Below are 20,362 nucleotides of genomic sequence, written 5' to 3' on the forward strand. Positions count from 1 at the left end.
TTTCTCTGCCGCTAGTGGGGGTAAAAGCATCCTACTAGTGGCCGGAATGCGCCGCAAATCCTACGGTAAAACGACGCTAAAAATTGCGGCGCTTTACCGCCGACAATATAGGCTCTGCGGTGTGAAAGGGGTCTTAAGATGCTACCACAATGATGCTTAGTCTGTTAAGAATTTGTGTAGAACAAGGGTGCTGAAAACTGCTCAGATATGTGCAGATACTGCTAGGTCCCTTCTAATCACAACTGTCAGCAGTGTTTAAATAAAATGTATAGTCAGGCCTGAATATTAGAGAAAATACAAACATTTCTTAAACAAGAACTTTTGTATAGGCATCATAGGTCTTATAAATTTGCCAATTCTACTGAAAAACAAAAACACACACACACACACACACACACACACACACACACACACGGCTAAATATGTTTTTCTTAAACAGTTTCTTATTTGTGGCATACTAATAAAGGACCATGGACAGGATTTCAAGGTTTCCTGCTACTAATGGTTGTTGATCAAGAATACAGAAAATATACAGCTTTACAAGTACAGAGACAATGGATCCCCCATTAGGAGCACTTTTAGAAAAGCGATGGATGGGAAGATATCTACCAAAGAATGATGGGTATGAAGACATTACATGCCTGAAAGACTGAAAGTTGGCACCTGCACTTGACAAATTACCACCTCAACTAAGTGAGCAAAGAAGGTTGGAAGAGCTAGTTGACATGGCCTAGAGTAGGCCTAAACATCACAATTTTTGTATGTGGGTTGAGATGCTATGGCACCTTTAGTACAGGTATTTTAAGTGGCCACCTTCCTGTGAGGAGCTTTTGTGTAAAGTAATATACTTACCTGTTTAACAGGTCTCTAAAATTATTTTTATGGATTTCCCAAAGCCATATTGAGTTTCATTCAAAATCCTATTTCTGCAAGAATGGATGGTCTTAACTCTATAGCCTACCAATGGAATAATTTTCTCCCTGCTAAAGGGTGTTCTATTAAAAGCTATGGGGTCCAGCCATGCATGTGTGGGTGGTGGTGCAATGCATGGCTAAAGAGAATGCAGCTCCAGGCAAGTTAATAAATTGTGAAGATCTGTCGAAAAAAAAAAATCCATTACAGCTAAATATATTTCAACAAAAATATTACAGCTCGGGGAGAAGGGTGAACAGGGTAAGTGAACTAGAATTGCCCTGGGTTTAAATACCAGAAGGGGAATTAATACTGGGGAAAAATCTTAATAGAATCTGTTCATGGCAGCCAATCAGCTTCCACCTTCAGCTTGTTCAGTTAAGTTGAAAATGATTGATGGAAGATGGTTGCCATATACAGGTTTCTCCAGATTCTGTCTGCTCCAGTTTTGGTAAAATCCCCTCCAGATTTGTTGCCCACAGCAATCTGATTCTCAGAAGGCAATACCTGGATCCATTAGTAATTCTGAATTGTTTAAGAGGAAATTGGTCTTATATGTTACAATACCTAAAAACAAAGCAATTACATTTTATAAAGGTTATGTCGGAATGTTACTGTCACACAATTATAGTAATAGTCATGTACCTGGTTGCTTTTCTCAGCCTGATTATTCCTGTTGGAGTCCGGAAAATGGATGTGGCAGCCAGTTTCTTCCATCACTTTCTTGATGTTGTTCCCTCCTTTACCAATGACATGTGAATGCTCTGTGTGAGAAACGTCCATCTTCAATGTGACACGGTTACTCTAGTGGAAAACAAGTAATTTCCTGACAATTAACCACAGGTTTACAGTACAATTTATCATATTTATTACATATTGTAAACAAAAAATTGTATATATCAGATGAAAGAAGTATAGGTTAGAATTCTAAAATAGAAAAAACAAAAACAAATCAGGTGTACAATACTCCAATGAACAAAATTGTCATGGGGTGACTGCTATATTTTAATATACACCATATAATGGTATCATATTTACCATAATATGCATATGATTAAGCAGATGTGACAAACCATGCACGAACATAATTTAGGAAAGTGAGAATTATGATAAAGAAGTAAACTTCCTCCTTCCAAGCCTTTTCTGCCATTAGGGAAGGTGAAAATTGCGTCTTAAGGAGTCTCTTCCAGGCCAACATCTAAGGTCTCCATTTGCCTTAGTCTTCATCAGTCTTCTGCTGGCAGCAATGGTAAAAAGCATAGAGATACAAAGCTCTGTTTGCCTCCATACTAAAACCAAGGGAAGCTTTTATGCGGCATGTTGGCATCTTAAGTTGTCTGTCCCAGAACAGACATGAGCTCTGGGAATCATAGCTTTTGCTTTATATAGCTACAAACATGCAAATTCCAATCATAAAACTTGCAACAGTGACTGATGTAAATTGGTTAAATTGTCAGCACTATATAAATACCTGTATTATTAAAATAAAATGGCCAACCTCTCTCAGTTAACACCTCGGCTGTCATAATTCTGGTTTTAAAACACATACATGTATAATTATGAGTTTAATGTATATACCACATACATGTTAATGTTATAAACCTTCAATTTAAAGTTTTTGTTAAAGGATTCCTTGGATTACTAAACAATAAGACACTGCAGTTACACAATACAGTGAGGTGACATCCAAATCAAAAACTATATGGGTGACATTTTTTGAAATTATAATTCTGAGATGTAACTAACCTAATGAATAGTATAAAGCACTTCATTGCAAACAGTTTGGTGGGGCGAGTTTATATTATTTTTCTACCGGTCTGTCTTCAAGTTTACATTTTTAAAACGATAATTGTTTATTTGTAAAGCAAAGATTCTATAGAAATGATAAAGGTTATTCCACGAGGAATGCTTTCAAATACACAGAGGGCAAGTTCACACCATGAATTGCACAGGAATGCGCTTTTGTGTTCCTGTGCAATCTGAGCACAGTGCGATTTCAGCCCATTCATTTAAATGGGATGAAATCATGCCAGACAGCACAAAAAGTAGTGCCTGAACTGCAGTGCATTTTGAATGTAATGCTCGAAGTGCACACAGAACACAAGTTTCCAGCACAATATTATGGAGTAGACGGGTCCTGAAAGTTTTCTAAAAACAGCACAGCCTAAGTGGTGTCCTTTCAGCAATGAGGTCTCTAATTGAAACTTGCTTACACAAAGGTACAAAATCGAGAAAATTGTAATTTTTTTATTTTTTTTTAGAACACTACTTTCATAGTTTTTTTAGAGAATAAGAGATATTAGTACAAATTCCAGGAGGCTACAATTGTAATATTTAGTTTAGAAAAACTGTTATAAAAAAATATATGAAAAACCAATATATACACATGCATTTTAACAATCCTGATCCATCGCTGTGCCAGTGCCTCTCCTCTTTCTTTGCTCACAGAGGCAGCAGCCAGAGTAGGGGCCCAGAGCACTGGTGGTGGACCCAAGAGGAGGAGGGTTCAGAGCCACTCTGTGCAATACCTGGCACAGAGCAGGCAAGTATAAGATGTTTATTTAAAGCGGCGCCCCAGACCCCCCCCCACACACAAAAAAAAAAACTAAAAAAGTCAGCAGCTACAAATATTGTAGCTGCTGACTTAATATTAGGACACTTACCTGTCCAGGGATCCCACAATGTTGGCACCCCAGATGATTTTTCAATTGGATTTTGGGTGCTGCGGCCGCATTACTTGTATGGGAGACGGGTACAGCCGATCCCCTACTGCACATTATTATTATACAGGATTTATATAGCGCCAACAGGTTGGGGGGGCTGGGGTTTGCCTCATATGCATCGGCATCATGATTGGATGCCCTGCTCAGTGCATTAACATGCCTGAGCATTGAGCAGATTCCCTTTTCCATCCAATCGCTCATGGTGTTGGTGGGGACCCGCCCCTTGCCAGGGAAATAAGCTGCTCAGGCTGGTCAGCTGACCATTTCACATGCCCAGTCACACAAGCAGGATCCCAGGCAGGGCTATGGCCACAGAACCACATACAAGGCAATTGAGTCTGACTCTCCGTCACTACATTTTCTTTTTGGGTTAATTTTAGTTCTACATCATACAGTCCACCATTACATGGTGGTTTTGTTTTTTGTTCCATTTTTGCAGGTACATGCATACATTATTTCTCTGGCTGTAGTTTCTTTTTAGCTAACACACTTCATCACAGCAATCACCACCATTCATCGTAGGTATAGGCTCATCCTATTAATACATTTACTTCACTTATACCCTTGCAGAGCAGTGTGGACTGTTAAGCATACACTAGATTCACATGGTTGTGACATGGTCACCTGCCTGGTCTTCACCTGGCTGCTGTCTCTGGTCTGGATGGGACGCCTCATCTCAGCCCCCAGGGGAGATGATCATCCCTGTCCCAACGTCCCTTGGACATAGGTTGGGCGCCACCACACTGGGTCGTATCGTAAGTTACACACCTTTATTTTGAGAGATTGTTCTTCGCTTAAAGGATATCCTCAATTTATAGATATTACGGATTTAATTTCAGAGCATTTTACTCCTGATGATTGGCATGAGCCACGAAAGTGCATCGAGTTACATCGATCTGATGCCTAGACAAGTTTGGCTCATCATGAGCGATCATCTTCATCGAATTTTTATGGATGAGTGTTTTTATGCAATTGTAATGCTAATTATGTTGTATTTTATTTTATTATTTTGTATAACAACTATATATTGATACAAGTTGATGCAAGTGTATCATAGTACTTTAAAGAGAAGGGTTTTCAGGGATTGTCTAAAGATGGATAGATTAGAGGACAGTCAGACAGATTGAGGCAGGGCGTCCAAAGGATGGGAGAAGTTCTGGAGAAATCCTGGAGGCGAGCATGGGAGGAGGCGACGAGGGAGCTAGAGAGCAGGAGGTCTTGGGAGGACCGAAGAGAGCGGCTTGGTTGGTATTTTGAGACTATGTTAGTAATGTAGCTGGGGGCAGTGGATGGCTTTGTAAATTATGGTTAGTACTTTGAATTTTATTTGTAGGGTTAGTGGAAGTCAGTGGAGGGATTGGCAGAGAGGGGTGGAGGACACTGAACGGTTGGTAAGGTGGATGAGTCAGCAGCATTCATTATGGACTTTAGTCGGGATAGTGTATGTAAAGGTATTCCAATGAGGAATGAGTTGCAGTAGTCGAGGCGAGAAATAACCAGGGAGTGAATTAGAAGCTTGGTAATGCCATTGGTTTACGAAGCATGCTGCGCTTTCTGAATGGCCCGGTGACAGTGGAAGGAGGAGGTGGGCTAAACTTCTGGGGGAACTCGCCACAGCGAAAGGTGCCAAATGTGGCAGCAGAAAGGAGGTGGGGGGTGGAGAAACAAACAAGTGGAGCTTCCTCTTTTGGGTTGAGCTCGGCTTTAAAAATAAATAAAGTAAGCTTTACAATCACTTTACCTTACCTTTGTATCCAAAACAGACATTATTCGTTCCTTTGCTTCTTTTACATTCTCTCTCTTGCCAGATACTTTAATGTGAGGATCTACAAATAAAATATAAACTGCAATTAAGAGGCTGTGGGAAAAGAAATTAGTTGGTGTTGACTGAAAATTTGTAACAATACAGAATAGCCTACAGCAATTACAAACAGCTTTCAGTAAAACTTGAAATCTAGTTTTAAAAATGCTAACTCCGTGTCTTTCATGGTAAACTAAGGGTTTTAATACATCTGTGTCAGAGACAGATCAGGAGAATTATTTGTTAATGCTGGCTGTACGCTGACACAGCGACTCAAAGATTTATAACCAGATACAGCAAGAGAACTAGAATTTCAGAAAGAGGTAAGCAATTGCAGAGCAAACACTACTCTTAGGTCCCATTCACATCTGGTGATTTGGGAAGCAGGAGCTGCTTTCGGGAAACAAGATTTCTCTGGTGGCAAAACTGCACCGCATTTGATGTGCCATTAAAAAAATCAATGACATCCAAACACACGTGGTGCATGTCGTCGCAATTCAGCCATCAATCCCAAATTGCCCGATGTGAACTGAGAAAAGTTAACTTTTGAGGTTTCCAACTTGGGTGTCCTTTTATGAAGCAGTGAAATCTATTCACTGCACACCTTGATCATTAAAATGCATAGGACAGATATTCTTGTGCCAACTATGATGGGAATTCCCACAAGGTTTGGGAAATTTTCACTTTCTGCCGTGTTCCCATTAAAGGAAGTGGGGAGAAATTTCCCTAGCAGGACACAAAGCATAAAAAAAAGCATTTAACCCTTCTCTACCCGATAAAGCATCGACTAAACATAAACTTGATTAACCAAATGTACCCAATTATTAAATTTTAGAGTAGGAAACTTAGGTTGAGGGAATTGGACACACAGGTTCAATGTACTGGAATGAACACTATTGTTATCAAATATGTACGCTCATGTTTACAGTACATTTCAGCAATAAGCTACTCCAGCTGCCATTTCATGTTAATAAGACTTTAAATCCCATCATAACACCATTTTAGAGCAAATACAGAAATTACACTCTTCGCATACCTGACAAGACAAAACAGAGCTTTGTACAATATTTATTATGGTCTAGGCAACAAACTTTGTAATTCATGGGCAAGTGAAGTTCTAGCAAATTGATATTTTGTTTCAATTAATTCATTAATTTATCACCAATGACCTTATCAGAGGTTTACATTCAAGGTTTCAACTTATGCCTCAAAGCAAGCAGCAAAAGATGGCACACAAAGTAAAGTAAAACCAATGTAGTAGCTATGTTAAGGGTAACTGAGGTTGCGGTTATACCGCTTCAAATTCCTCCAAAAAATAGTCTACTTCCAGTTTTAAAAATGGAGTTTAGAAGTATATTTCAACAACTGTAAAAATGTGTTTATAACACCAGAGTGGGAACAGCTTGTACATGTACACATTAATAAATAAAACGTACACTGATTTCTGTGGATGATTGAACATGTTATGAAACAAACAAACAGAGCCCCTTAATAGTTTTAATTTGCTTATGCCCAATTCCATACAGCTTATATGTGAGCAAGACTCTACACCTCTTCAGCATGGTCTAACCATTAACATGATCGGACAACTGAACATAAACAGAATAACTAAAAAAAAAAAAGCCAAAAAAGTAAAGACACACTACTCTGTACCGACTTCAAATTAACCACTTCAGGACCGCCGTATTGCCATTGTACGTCAGCACAATGGCACAGGCAGGCACAATCACGTACATCTACATGATTGCCTTCCAGCGGGTGGGGGGTCCGATCGGACCCCCTCCCGCTGGTTACGGCGGTCCGATTCGGTCCAGGAGCGCTCCGTGATGAGGGGATGGCCGTTGGTTTTCGGCCACCCCCTCTGGATCGCTCCTGGCCAATGAGAAGCTTCCTCCCCTGTGTATTGTTTACACAGGAAGGAGGAAGTGATGTCATTCTCCTCGGGGCGGTCTTTTTGACCGGACTACGAGGAGAAGACTAAAAGTAAGTGTGCACCAACACTACACTGACATGTAGGTACACACAGGCACACAAACCCCCCCCCCCGATCCCCCCCCCGATCGCCCCCCGCCCCCCCTCCCCCCCCCCAGTCACAGTGTCACTGATTGCATTGATCATTTCTTTACTGATCAATGCATTCAGTGTCAGTTGTGACAGTAAAAACTGTCAGGACAGTTAGTGTTAGGTCCAGGGTAGCCCCCTATCACCCCCCAATAAAGATTTAACCCCCTGATTGCCCCTAGAGTTAACCCTTTCACCCCCTTTTGCCAGTGTCACTAAGCGATCATTTTTCTGATCGCTGCATGTGTCGCTAGGTAGCTAGTTATTTTTTTAGGTTCACCGCCAGGTTTTTATATCGCTAGGTACCCCGATATACTACCCAATAATGTTTTTAACCCCCTGATTGCCGCTAGTTAACCCTTTCACCCCCTTTTGCCAGTGTCACTAAGCGATAGTTTTTCTGATCGCTGCATTAGTGTCGCTACAGTCGCTAGGTAGCTAGTTATTTTTTTAGGTTCACCGCCAGGTTTTTATAGCGCTAGGTACCCCGATATACTACCCAATAATGGTTTTAACCCCCTGATTGCCGCTAGTTAACCCTTTCACCCCCTTTTGCCAGTGTCACTAAGCGATCATTTTTCTGATCGCTGCATCAGTGTCGCTAGTGTCGCTAGGTAGCTAGTTATTTTTTTAGGTTCACCGCCAGGTTTTTATAGCGCTAGGTACCCCGATATACTACCCAATAATGGTTTTAACCCCCTGATTGCTGCTAGTTAACCCTTTCACCCCCTTTCACCAGCGATCACAGTATAAGTGTCACTGGTGACGCTGGTTAGCCAGTTAGTTATTTAGGTTCCCCGTCAGGTTTTTATATAGCGCCAGGGACCCCCATATACTACCTAATAAAAATTTGAACCCCCTGATTGCCCCTAGTTAACCCTTTCACCACTGATCACCGTATAAGTGTTACGGGTGACTCTGGTTAGTTTGTTTTTTATAGCATTTTATATTCAAATCCGGAAGGCAGTGCTTGGTTTTCGGGGTCCCGTACGTGGCTAGGCTCCCAAAAAGTCCCCACATGTGGTATCCCCGTACTCGGGAGAAGCAGCAGAATTTATTTTGGGGTGTAATTTGACTTCTGCCCATAGCATGTGTGAGCAATATATCATTTAGTGACAACTTTGTGCAAAAAAAAAAAAAAGTTTGTAATATTCCCGCAACTTTTGGCAAAATATAAAATATTCCATGGACTCAACATGCCTCTCAGTAAATAGCTTGGGGTGTCTACTTTCCAAAATGGGGTCATTTGGGGGGGTTTTGTGCTATTTTGGCATTTTATGGCCTTCGAAACTGTGATAGGTAGTGAGGAGTTAAATCAAAAATTTGCACCCTTAGAAATCCTGAAGGTGGTGATTGGTTTTCGGGGTGCCGTGCGCGACTAGACTCCCAAAAAGTCCCACACATGTGGTATCCCCGTACTCGGGAGAAGCAGCAGAATGTATTTTGGGGTGTCATTTCACATATGCCCATAGCATGTGTGAGCAATATATCATTTAGTGACAACTTTTTGTAAAAAAATTTTTTTGTTTTTTTTTTTGTCATTATTCAATCGCTTAGGACAAAAAAAAAAATATTCAATGGGCTCAACATACCCATCAGCAATTTCCTTGGGGTGTCTACTTTCCAAAATGGGGTCATTTGGGGGGGGGATTTGTACTGCCCTGCCATTTTAGCACCTCAAGAAATGAGATCGGCAGTCATAAATTAAAAGCTGTGTAAATTCCAGAAAATGTACTCTAGTTTGTAGACGCTATAACTTTTGCGCAAACCAAAAAATATACGCTTATTGACATTTTTTTTTACTAAAGACATGTGGCTGAATAAATTTTGCCCTCAATGTATGACTAAAATTTAGTTTATTCGATTTTTCTTATAACAAAAAGAAGAAAATATCTTTTTTTTTCAAAATTTTCGCTCTTTTTCCATTTATATCGCAAAAAAAAAAAAATCGCAGAGGCAATCAAATACCATCAAAAGAAAGCTCTATTTGTGGGAAGAAAAGGACGCAAATTTCGTTTGGGTGCAATATTGCATGACCGCGCAATTACCAGTTAAAGCAGCGCAGTGCGAAATTGCAAAAAGACCTCTGGTCCTTAAGGTGTTTATTGGTCCGGAGCTGAAGTGGTTAAAGAAATAAAGAAAGAAAAGAAAAAAAATATATGTTTACATTTCTACATCCCTCTAGCATAAGTGTGAATCTGTTCAATAAAAAAAAAAAAAAAAAAAAAAAAAACCACAAAATTTCAGCAAGTCAAAAGGTTTGTTTTCCACTGACCAATTATGTATTCTCAATTTGATCTTTCAGCTATTTCTCAAAATTAAATGATTTGGAAAAAAAAAAATTTACAGAATTTATTAAAAACCCATTCTAAAATACTTAAACCTGAAATTGCAATTATGTCAATGTATATGGCAATATATACACAGTGCATTATACAACGTATACAAAAAACAAAATATCCAAAAAAGGGAAGAACAATTTTCAGGAGATTTTTTTTTAATAAAATCCAAACACAAACCCAGGGTAAAGTGTGTCTTAGCAAAAGCAGCACTGGTTAATGTACAAGTAATTCTGAATAGACATGAAATTAATAGAATACTTTAGTCCTGCATACCAGTTTCAAGTACACAGTGCCGAGCCATAAAATGGTATAAAAATGTAATAGGCCAGAATGAATCCTTTCAAAGACATTTAGTCCTAATGAAAAGCAGAAGTGGAATTTTTAAATAGCAAGAACCTAAACATGAATTATTCATATCATGGGCTTAAAGTGCAGGTTTTAAAATTACTTTGTGCATTCTTTACATGATCGGCCATTTGAAGTAATTTAGTCTCGGACATATTGGGAACATGTACAAAGGGACATGCTATTTCCACTTGTGTTTAAAGAACAGAGATCCTTTCTGCCAGGAGAAGAATATAGGGATGTATAGACATTTGACGCAGCCAGCAAAAGTTTCAAAGGCTTGCATAGAGGCTAAATCACCTAGATGTCAAAACACAATTAGTTATTACAAATGCTTTAAAACTTTGGTGTATGTTCTGTTTCAAAGAAAATCTACAGTGAGGCTAGCCATAGCTGCATAGTTAAAGACATTCCCTCCTTATGGAAACCCAACTCTTGTATTTAAACTCATTCTGTAGCCTCTGTCTACCTGCTGAGGGAATGTAGGCTGTACGGCTTGTTAAATCCTTACCAATTATATGGATAACCTAATGCTGTGAAATAGTTCTTAGTTCCCAGTAACAACCTTTCTATGAGCCATTTGCAGCCTCATACATGCACACCCTAATGGAGTAAATGCAAAAAACAGAATTTAGCAGCAAGAGGTTCAGCTCTCATACATAACCCCCCATGAAAAGCCAAAAATATCTTGCTGTAATGGATATTTGTACAGTAAAAGACGGCTACCTTTGCCCAATTAAATTTTTAAAATATCCCCTTTCTGGTTGTTACATTGATACAGGATTTAATAACCCAAAACAATTTGTCAGAAAAGCAGACGGGTCTTTCAAATGCTAATGCAAAGAGCAGCTCTAGAAAACAAGTAGACCAGCGAAGGAGTGTACTACCGCAATGGAATAGAAATGTCCAGCTAAATTAAATACGTTTATTTCCAGGTAGAAATGGTTTGCTCTGGTCATAGTTTTACCAATCTAATCTGTATAACCACAACAGGGCTAAAATTAACATCCAGGGCCTGGGTTCTATTGTAAATATCCCTAAGGGACAAATATTCCAAGCAATAATGGTTCATAAGAAAAATATGTACAGAGTAGCAATAATACATTTTAAAATATTCAGATGGGATTTTAGGTCTTTTTATTAAAATGTTCCCGATAATCTGAATTCCCTATATAGTAGAAGGATCTCTAATTTCCCATTTTACAATGGCAATCTAAATGATATGCACCCGCAAATGGCCAAAAAATGGAGTTACGTACCGGTAACATCCTTTTCCAGGAGTCTTTCAGGACAGCCACCTTTGAGAGACACTGGCTCCTCCCCTCTTAGGAAACACCGCCTTCATTTTCATGATTTAAGCCTCCTCCTCCCTTCGTTCCTCAGTTCTTCCAGAGTACCTCCGGCCAACTGGGGAGACACAAGAACACGTCAAACAAACAAACTTTTAGTCTTACCTGACGGTCTCATGTGATGAGTTCCCGATGATCTGCAAAAAACCTGGGTGGGAACCGGTGCTGTCCTGAAAGACTCCTGGAAAAGGATGTTACCGGTACGTAACTCCATTTTTCCCCAATCCTCTTTCAGGACAGCCACCTTTGAGAGGATAAGCGAGTACCTTGTCTTAGGGTGGGACCTACTGCTTGCAGCACCTTGTGACCAAAGGGCTTGGTCTTTGGCTGAGAGAAGATCCAATCTATAGCGCTTCACGAACGTGGAAAACTTGAACCATGTTGCGGCTCTACAGATCTGTTCAGGAGACGCACCAGCCCACTTTGTCTGCGGAGTTGCCGCTGTCCTGGCTGAGTGTGCTTTAATTCTAACTGGAGGCTTTAATACCCCAACCACGCAAGTCTGCCCAATGGCTGACCTTAACCATCTAGTTAGCGTACGTCTAAAGGCTTTGGAACCCTTCCTAGCCCTTGGAAGTAACACTAAAAATAAATCAGACTTCCTGAACTGACTTTGTGCAACCAAAATAATGAAGGACACATCTTTTAACGTCCAATAAGATGTGTTCCTGTTCTCTCACTGGTTTTGAACGAAAAATAGGCAGCATAATCTCTCGGACTCTGAGGATTAGAGACTACCATTAGGTAAAAAAGCCAGAATGGTCTTAAAAACTGAATGGTCTGGAAAGGGAGTGCCCTAACAGAAAGGGTTTGGAGTTTACGCACTTTCCTTGCCGTAGTGATCGCCACAAAAAACAGTTTTGAGAGTAATCAACCATAACAAGCCAGATTCCAATTGCTGAAAAGGTTCTTTTGTGAGAACCTGTAAAACGAATGAGCGACCCCGACTGGGAAGGGGATGACCAAAGGCTTGGTCTTTGCCTACTTAAGGCTCTAAGAACCTTACTATACCAAGGTCTGATATTAGATGCCCTTCCAGGAATACGCTAAAAGCGAAAACCTGACTCTTCAATGTTTATGGGGCTAAACCTTTATCTGCCCCTGACTGCAGGAACTCTAGAACGGCTACAAGGCTGTGCACATTGAAGGAGTTCTCTGAGCACCAGCTGTTGAACCGCCTCCATACCTTCAAGAAAATGGTCTGAGTTTCTATTTACCTGCAATTCAGAAGCGTGGCTAATAAACAGTCCGAGACCCCTTTGCCCTTCGGCAATTCCTTCTCAGTAGCCAAGCTGCAAGAATCCACCTGGGGACCGCAGATTGGACCCTGGGAAAGGAGACACTCCTAGACCGGGAAAACCCGGGGGGGTTCCACTGACAGGCCCTTCAGAATGGAGAACCACGGCCTCCTGGGCCCAAGAGGTGTGATTAGAAAACAGGTAGTAATCTCCACCTGAAAACTACCCTGACCCTGCAGGAATCAGAACGGGAGGGGAGAAAGCATAGCACTTAGAGAAACCCTAACTCTGTGCTTTAGTGTGTCTGCTCCCGACCTCCCATCTCCCCTGTTCATGGAACAGGAGATGGCTTCCTTTGCGTTTTCCCTTGAGAAAAAAAGAGGTCTATCTAAGGAATCCCCCAACTCTGGGTGATCCATTCGAAAAACCTCCTGCTTGAGAACCTGGTTGCTCTGAGGAAATCTAATATCAGAATTTGCTCTCCTTTCAAACAGATCACTGGAAAGACAGGATTTTAATATTCGGCCCATCTGAGGATGGCCTTCGCTAGGACCCATAAGGATCCACTCCAGGAGTCCCGGTCCTGTCGACGTAAGCCACTGCCAAGGGATTGTTTCCATGACTCTTACATGAAGTCTCCAGAGAACTCTCTGAAAGGTCCTGAGAACCAGATCTACTGTTCTCAACTCCCTCCAATTTGAGGATCTCTTAAATTCCTTCCTCTCCCAGGTACCCTGTACCAAACAGGAGTCTAGGTGTGTACCCCAACCTAAGTCATTCGTATCGGTTGTAACCACCCTGGATACTGGCAAACTCCATTCTAGGTCTTGTAACAAACGTGCTCCCTTTCCCAAAGGGACCTCTTTACCTGAGTTGGAACCGAAACCAAAGAGTCCCAAGACCCCTGACTGTGGTCCCAAACCTTCAAGATGAATAGTTTGCCGAGGACGGTAACATGACCCCGTCCACTGAACTGCTAGGAGCGTGGCTGTCAGTAAACTCAACCTGCCTAACTGAGTTTTTGACGGTTGCCCTGGAGAAACAACAGTGCTTTGTCTATCTTCTGGATCTTCTCCAAGGAGGGAAGACCTTTTGTTCTGTTGAGCCCAGCACCTACCCCAGGAAGGTGACCCCCTGGTAAGGAATTTAAGTTGGGTTTTTCTAGGTTCAGAGGCCAACCCAGGCTCACTTACAGGTCTTTTGTTACCTGTGGATCCCAAATCGACTGCGCCAGAGAAGGTACAAACAGGAGAAGATCGTCAAGACACGCGATCACCGAGACTCCCCTGAGACGCAGGAATGCCAGAACTTCTACCATCACTTTGGTGAAGATACGAGGAGGAAAGGCATAGCCCAAAAGGGAAGTGCTTTGAACTGAAGGAGTAGCACCCCTATAGAAGTTATCACTGCCAGCCTAAGGAAACGCTGGTGGCTTTCTGCGATGGGAATATGCAGGTATGCATCCTTACTATCCATGCCCTGAAACAGTTTTGGTGGAAGAGGTGCCCTCACCCAGTGACCAAAACCAACGAAAGCCATCTGTAGGTGACTAAGACACACAGACGCTTCAGGTTCAGGATGAGCCTGAACTTTTTCCAAAGGCTTGTAAACCACAAAAATGTGAGAATAGGAGCCCTTCCTATCTATCCTGCTGGGATCTGTATTACCACTTCCTGTTCCTCTAACTCCTGAAGAGGAAAGAAGGGCACATTTTGGCAGCTCAGTGACAAGGAGTCTCAAAAAAAGGGGAGCTCTGAAAACTACAAACTGTAACCTCTTCTGATGATCCTCATCACAAACTAATTGGAGGTGATCATCTCCCACTGGGGGAGGAAGGCCCCCCCCTTTTTTTTTTTTTTAATATATTTCCTCTTAAGGGAAACGGCCTTTTTCTTATCAGCCGTGCAATCTCGCACTGCTTCAAGACCTGGCCAAAAACAGCAGGTCTCCAGTAAAAAAGGATTACACAGAGCTTTGCATTGGACGCCTTGACCCCCTGCCATGTCTTCAGCCTTAAGGCCCTCCAGGCTGAGTTGGTCAGAGCCGAAGATCTTGCATACATTCGCCTGGATTGAATCGAAGCAGCTTATGCCAACTCCTTAAGCAGCGTGGGAAAGGAGGATAGAAAGTCTCCTCTGCCATCATTGCTTCATGCATTAATCTGGCTAAGCCGACACTTCATATTATGAGCCACCACTGTGGCCGCTATGGCAGGCTTAGATATTTTCTTAAGAGAAAAAAACCCATGCATCCTTCAGAAGTGAGTCCATCATTTAAAACCATAGGGTCTGAAAGTATTCCCATGTCCCCGAGGACAGGTCAGTATGCCTGGACATATGAAGAAAGGTAGCCTCTAACCTGGGAGATTCTATTCCAGACAAGAGCTTCCTCTTCCGCCCAAGAAAAAACCTTTGTTTTAATGCACCAGAAAAGAAAGGTTTTCCTTTGGGACCCCGCCATTCCTGATGGCATCGATCAAGACGTCATGAAACGGGAACACCTGCTTCCCCCAGGCCCTAGTACATCTGATCGTGGGGTGACAATGCCTTCTTTTTCTCTTGTATGCCTAAAGTGGTATGAATAGCTCCCAAGAGCTTATCCACTTCATCCAGGGGGAAGTTTATATCGTGAGGTTCTATTGGGTTCCCCACCCAAGCCCTCACCATCAGATTCCCTTGGGAGTCTGAGACTGCACTGTCAACTTCTTCCTCAACTTCCTCTCTGGAACCCTCTAGACTCTCCCTTAACCTGCAGGAGGAACATCCATCGGGTTAGGTGGAACACTCTGCTGTGCTGGTGAAAGAGTGCTCTGGAGCTAAGGCCACTGGAACCTTCACAGAAGCCGCCAGATATGCACCGTGTTCTGCTGCCTGTTTCCTGATGGCGCCCAAACAGGGACCTGAACCCTGAACCCTTAGGTTAAAGGTCTGACTGAGCTATCCGGTGCTTCAATACACTCCTTACCAAGTGCCTTGAACCAGGGATTCCCCCAAAGAGGCTCTATATGAAGGACGCTCCCTCCTAGAACCAAGGGGAGACTTGCTCATGTCCTTCTGAGACAGAGATAAAAGAGCAGCATAAAATCCTAAAAAAAGAAACACCAGCACTACTTAAGAGGACCACCGGGAGTGCCCTCCCCTAGGATCAATCTCCATCTGGATCCCAGACGCACTGCCCTTCCCCCCCCCCCCCCCCGACCACCTAGGGGGAAAAAACACCAGTGGAGCTACTGGTTATAAGGTAAGGGAACCCCTCGCCAGGGCTTTTACCTTTGAGTGGCTGGTGCCGTTACTCCTGGAGCTCCTGAAGCCACTGCTTCGGGCATTCTCCTGTTGAGGAAGAGTGGTACGAACGTGCCTCCAAAGCTACCTGTGCAACTTAGAAGAGAGGCTGCACCAGCCGAACGCTTGGTCCTCCTTCCGTCCGCGTACGGAACCGGAAGACGCGGGTTCAACGAAGATGTCCGCCCCCACCAGAACTGACGTCGCCCGTCATCTGGTCCGGCCTCCAGCTCCAAGCCGACTGCAAACACAGGGGGACCTAGGACGTCCTGTTGCAGCGCCCCACTGGGCGAAAACGAATGGATGGACCTCCCCTAAAACTTCCTGCTTTCCCCAAGCGAAGATTAGAGTGCGTGTAAAAAAGGTCAGTACAAGAGTTCAGCTCCCCAGCCGACCGGACTGCCTATCCCGTTGAAGCACCCTCCTGGGCGAACGAAGGGATGAACCTCTAAAAACTTCCTGCTTTCCCCAAGCTAAGTTTAGAGTGTATGGACAGTACAAAAATTCAGCTCCCCAGCTGACCGGACTGCCTATCCCGTTGAAGCACCCTCCTGGGCGAACGAAGGGATGAGCCTCTAAAAACTTCCTGCTTTCCCCAAGCGAAGTTTAGAGTGTATGGTCAGTATGAAAATTCAGCTCACCAGCTGACCGGACTGCCGAAAGTAGACCGATAGACGATCGGACTGCCGAGTGGGGCCAGAGCTCCGCTCGGATAGCTTCAGTCTCTCCAACTGATTCAGCTAAGGTTCCTTAGCGGTGTCTCCCCACCGGAGGAAACACCATAACTGAGGAACGAAGGGAGGAGGAGGCTTAAATCATGAAAATGAAGGCGGTGTTTCCTAAGAGGGGAGGAGCCAGTGTCTCTCAAAGGTGGCTGTCCTGAAAGACGATTGGGGAAAACAGCCTCTCTAGGGGTAGACAGTGAGGACTCTGAATCAGAGGCCTTGGACATGGTCTGCATTGGAGGCTCAGATAGGCCAGAACTAGACTATGTGGGGATAGTGTAGGAGTGTGCTTAAAGCCGCTGCAAGCATAAACAAAGTCCAAGGTGGACAGAGAGGAGGCAGCTTGATCTCTCCTGATAAGACATGCTTTGCTGCGTAGTGAAAATCAACTATACGCCCACAGTGAGGCAAGGCCCTGCATACTCAAAAACCCTAATAGTTGGTGCTAATGAGGGCCACTGGTGGCCAGAGGTGCGCAAAGTCACTGTAGGAAGGAAGTTGACCAAGACCAGAGATCTGATAATCTGTATGAAGTTTCAAAAGCAGGAGCACCAGTGGTCCTTAGAGCAGAATGGTTGAAGAAACAGCGTGAGAGAAAAATCAGAGTGGATGATGTCTGTGCTTAGTTTAGTCAGCCTTGACTGTTTCTGCTGTAAAGTCAGTGGTACGAACTTTAAAATTTGGTTCCCAGCTGTAAGGTAGAATTTTTCAGCCCAGCCAGCCTTACACTCTACACAAGTCTTCAGAGACTCTTTCGTCAATCAAGGTAAGTGTACAGCTTTGCTATGTAGTGACAAGCTCAAGCAGCGGTGTCAAATTCTTTTGTGAAATCACTGTAAAAAAGCTATAAGCTCTGTATTAAGAATATTGAATAATTTCAAAAGAAAGAAAAAGCTACCACAAAAATAAATAAATAATATTCGGAGACATTTTTCCAGCAGAGCTGAGGGGGGAAAAAAAAAATAGTGTCCAACCCTCTAGGACGCTAACACACAGACACAAAAATAAAAAACAAGAGGGCAGTTGGGTAGAGGGAGGGTTATATGGGGCTGCCTTTCAACAGCATTTTGCTTGCCAGTATCCCATCATGTAGGAATATGCTTGCTAGTATCCCATCATCTTAGAATAAAGATCACGATTCTCACGAGGTAACATCATCCTTCAAATTCTACAAAAAAAAATTGGGCCACCTTTACGGTTTTTCTTAATTCGTTAAAGTATATTTTTTTCCCCAAAAAATTGCATTTGAAAGACTGCTGTGCAAATACAGTGTGACAAATATTGCAAACAAACATCATTTTACTCTCTAGGGTGTCTGCTAAAATTATATATATATATATATATATATATATATATATATATATATATATATATATATATATATATATATAATATGTTTGGGGGTTCAAAGTAATTTTCTATTAAAAAAAATACTGATTAGTAACAAGTGTCAAAAAAGGTTTAGTCTAAGTGGTTAAACTGACCTCATTTACAGACAGAAGTTCATCCCCTTGATCTAAAAGAACTAGATTTTACAATGTTTCTCTTTAGCAATGTTGTGATGAACTTGGCAGGCTGCCTGTTTTTATGTTTTTTTTTGCAGCTGTCGGCTTGAGCAGAGACCTCTCTGCACTGAATCGAGGAAAAGCTTTAAGTTTAGAAAGGGGGAGGATCACGATCTTGATTCTTTAACGATTAATCGCGCAGCTCTAGTAGACAAACAAGACTAATAAAATGGTATTAGTCTTTTCTCCAAGAGCTTACAATATGGTAGAAGTCATTCAAAGAAAAGCACTGAGATTTTCAGGTCAGGGCAGCATAGTGTAGTAGTACAGCAGGTGCAGTTACACTTCCCCCTGCATTCCATGCATTTGGTCATGTGACTTCTGGCCAAATGACCAAAGCACAGGGCCTGAATGTGGGCAAAACTATGCCAGCATTGAAGATTCGCAGCAGGAAAGCTACGAGTATAAAAATCATGCATGTAATTCATCGCTTACTGTAGAGCTATATAAATAAAGAAATGCTGTGCCCTCAGGAGAAAAGTTTTTTCGAAAAATTATATATACATCACAAATTATGATTAACATTTAGTGTAAACCTCCCAAAATACGATGCCTTAGAAGACTTCATAGAAAGTCTATAATTTTCCAATAACTCTGGCCATTTATCACCACCAGAAACAAAGCTTTTCAAAGCAACAAAAGTAAATAAATAAAATAAAACACATATCCCTAATTAGCTCAGGATAACTGTGCTAGGTTGTGAATGATAGATCTAAAAAGTAAAGGTTTTAGCTGTTCTACTATGGCCAGACATCAAGCTCTAAAGCAGGGATATGCAATTAGCGGACCTCCAACTGTTGCAGAACTACAATTCCCATTAGGCATAGCTAGATTCTGACAGCCACAAGCATGATGGGACTTGTAGTTTTGCAACAGCTGGAGGTACGCTAATTGCATATTCCTGCTCTAAAGCATTAAAGGGGTTGTAAGCCTTCAAGGTTTTTCACCTCAATGCATTGAGCTAAAAAACCTCCTGTAATGCTGCAGTCATCGTTTTACTTACCTGTACCCCCTCTAGCTCGCCCCGGGGACGAGCACACCAGCAAAAGCAGGTGCTCGGGTCCTGATTGGATGGATAGCTGCGCAACCATTGGCTCCCGCTGCTGTCAATCAAATCCAATGACCCGGCACTGGGTGGAGTCATACATTCAGCTTCTATGGGCGCCGAATGAATGACTTGGTAACGCACCCGCAAGGTAACCCCCGGGAGAGCGATTCTACCAGGGGGTATCTAATGTGGCGAGGAGCCACGAGAGCTGCCAAGGGACCCCAGAAGAGGATGTTCAGGGCTGCACAGTGGAGGCAAGTATGACGTTATTTAAAAAAAAAATAAAAAAAATTAAGCTTTAGTGTCACTTTAAGCCTAGCAGAAACAGCACCTGCAAAAAATATATTAAAACCCCTCCTATATTTACAACAAAACTGGTACATTTGGAGTAGTACACCTTCACACAGCCAGGCTCGGCTAGGTGAGAATGTTTACTTCTATATTGAGCCAACTGAGGTGCTGCTGCATAATCTTGTATTCAGTGAGAAAACACTTTGGTGTTAATTGAACCCCAATTTGTGCACGCATTAAAAATTTAGCCTCACATCACTATTAAAATCATAGCAGACTTCTATTCCGATTTAAAAAAAAAAAAAAATAATAATAATATCAGGGCCTGCTCATTCTTGGTTGGATCATGCAGTAGATTGCTTCCAACTACAAGTACACAACACAAAAAGCATAATTTTTGAGTGAATTATGCTGGCATACATGTTCAACTTTATTGTACAATTTCCCTTTAGGATTTACCTAAAACCATATAACATGAGGTCAAAACTAAACTACTTTCAATTGTATCCATTTAGGCAGGCCCTTGTACTACATAATTTAAGGTAAATCTAGAGGAAAATTGTACAGTAAAAAAAATAACATGTATGGCCAGCCTTAGTCTTAATTGCTGTATATTTCAATTTCAAGTTTAAAAGCATGTGTGCCTTACTACATTTCATTATATCTGTTTAGGATTACCAC

At 42.1% G+C, this 20,362-nt stretch overlaps 1 protein-coding gene across 6 annotated transcripts in view; it reads right to left on the reverse strand.

Moving 5' to 3' along the window:
* The window catches only part of BICC1 (BicC family RNA binding protein 1), a 342,816-nt gene that overhangs the window by 88,907 nt on the left and 233,547 nt on the right, over positions 1-20,362 (reverse strand). For all 6 annotated transcript variants that reach the window (XM_077454137.1, XM_077454135.1, XM_077454133.1 and 3 more), the window contains exons 4-5: positions 5,382-5,461; positions 1,558-1,716 (exon numbers count right to left, since the gene is read on the reverse strand). In XM_077454137.1, the coding sequence (XP_077310263.1) occupies positions 1,558-1,716; positions 5,382-5,461 (239 nt within the window). The remainder of the gene's footprint in view (positions 1-1,557; positions 1,717-5,381; positions 5,462-20,362) is intronic.

Source organism: Lithobates pipiens, unplaced genomic scaffold (genome assembly GCF_037356315.1).
Source record: "Lithobates pipiens isolate NorthernLeopardFrog02 unplaced genomic scaffold, aLitPip1_a1.2 Scaffold_25, whole genome shotgun sequence".
NCBI classification, from domain to species: Eukaryota; Metazoa; Chordata; class Amphibia; order Anura; family Ranidae; genus Lithobates; species Lithobates pipiens.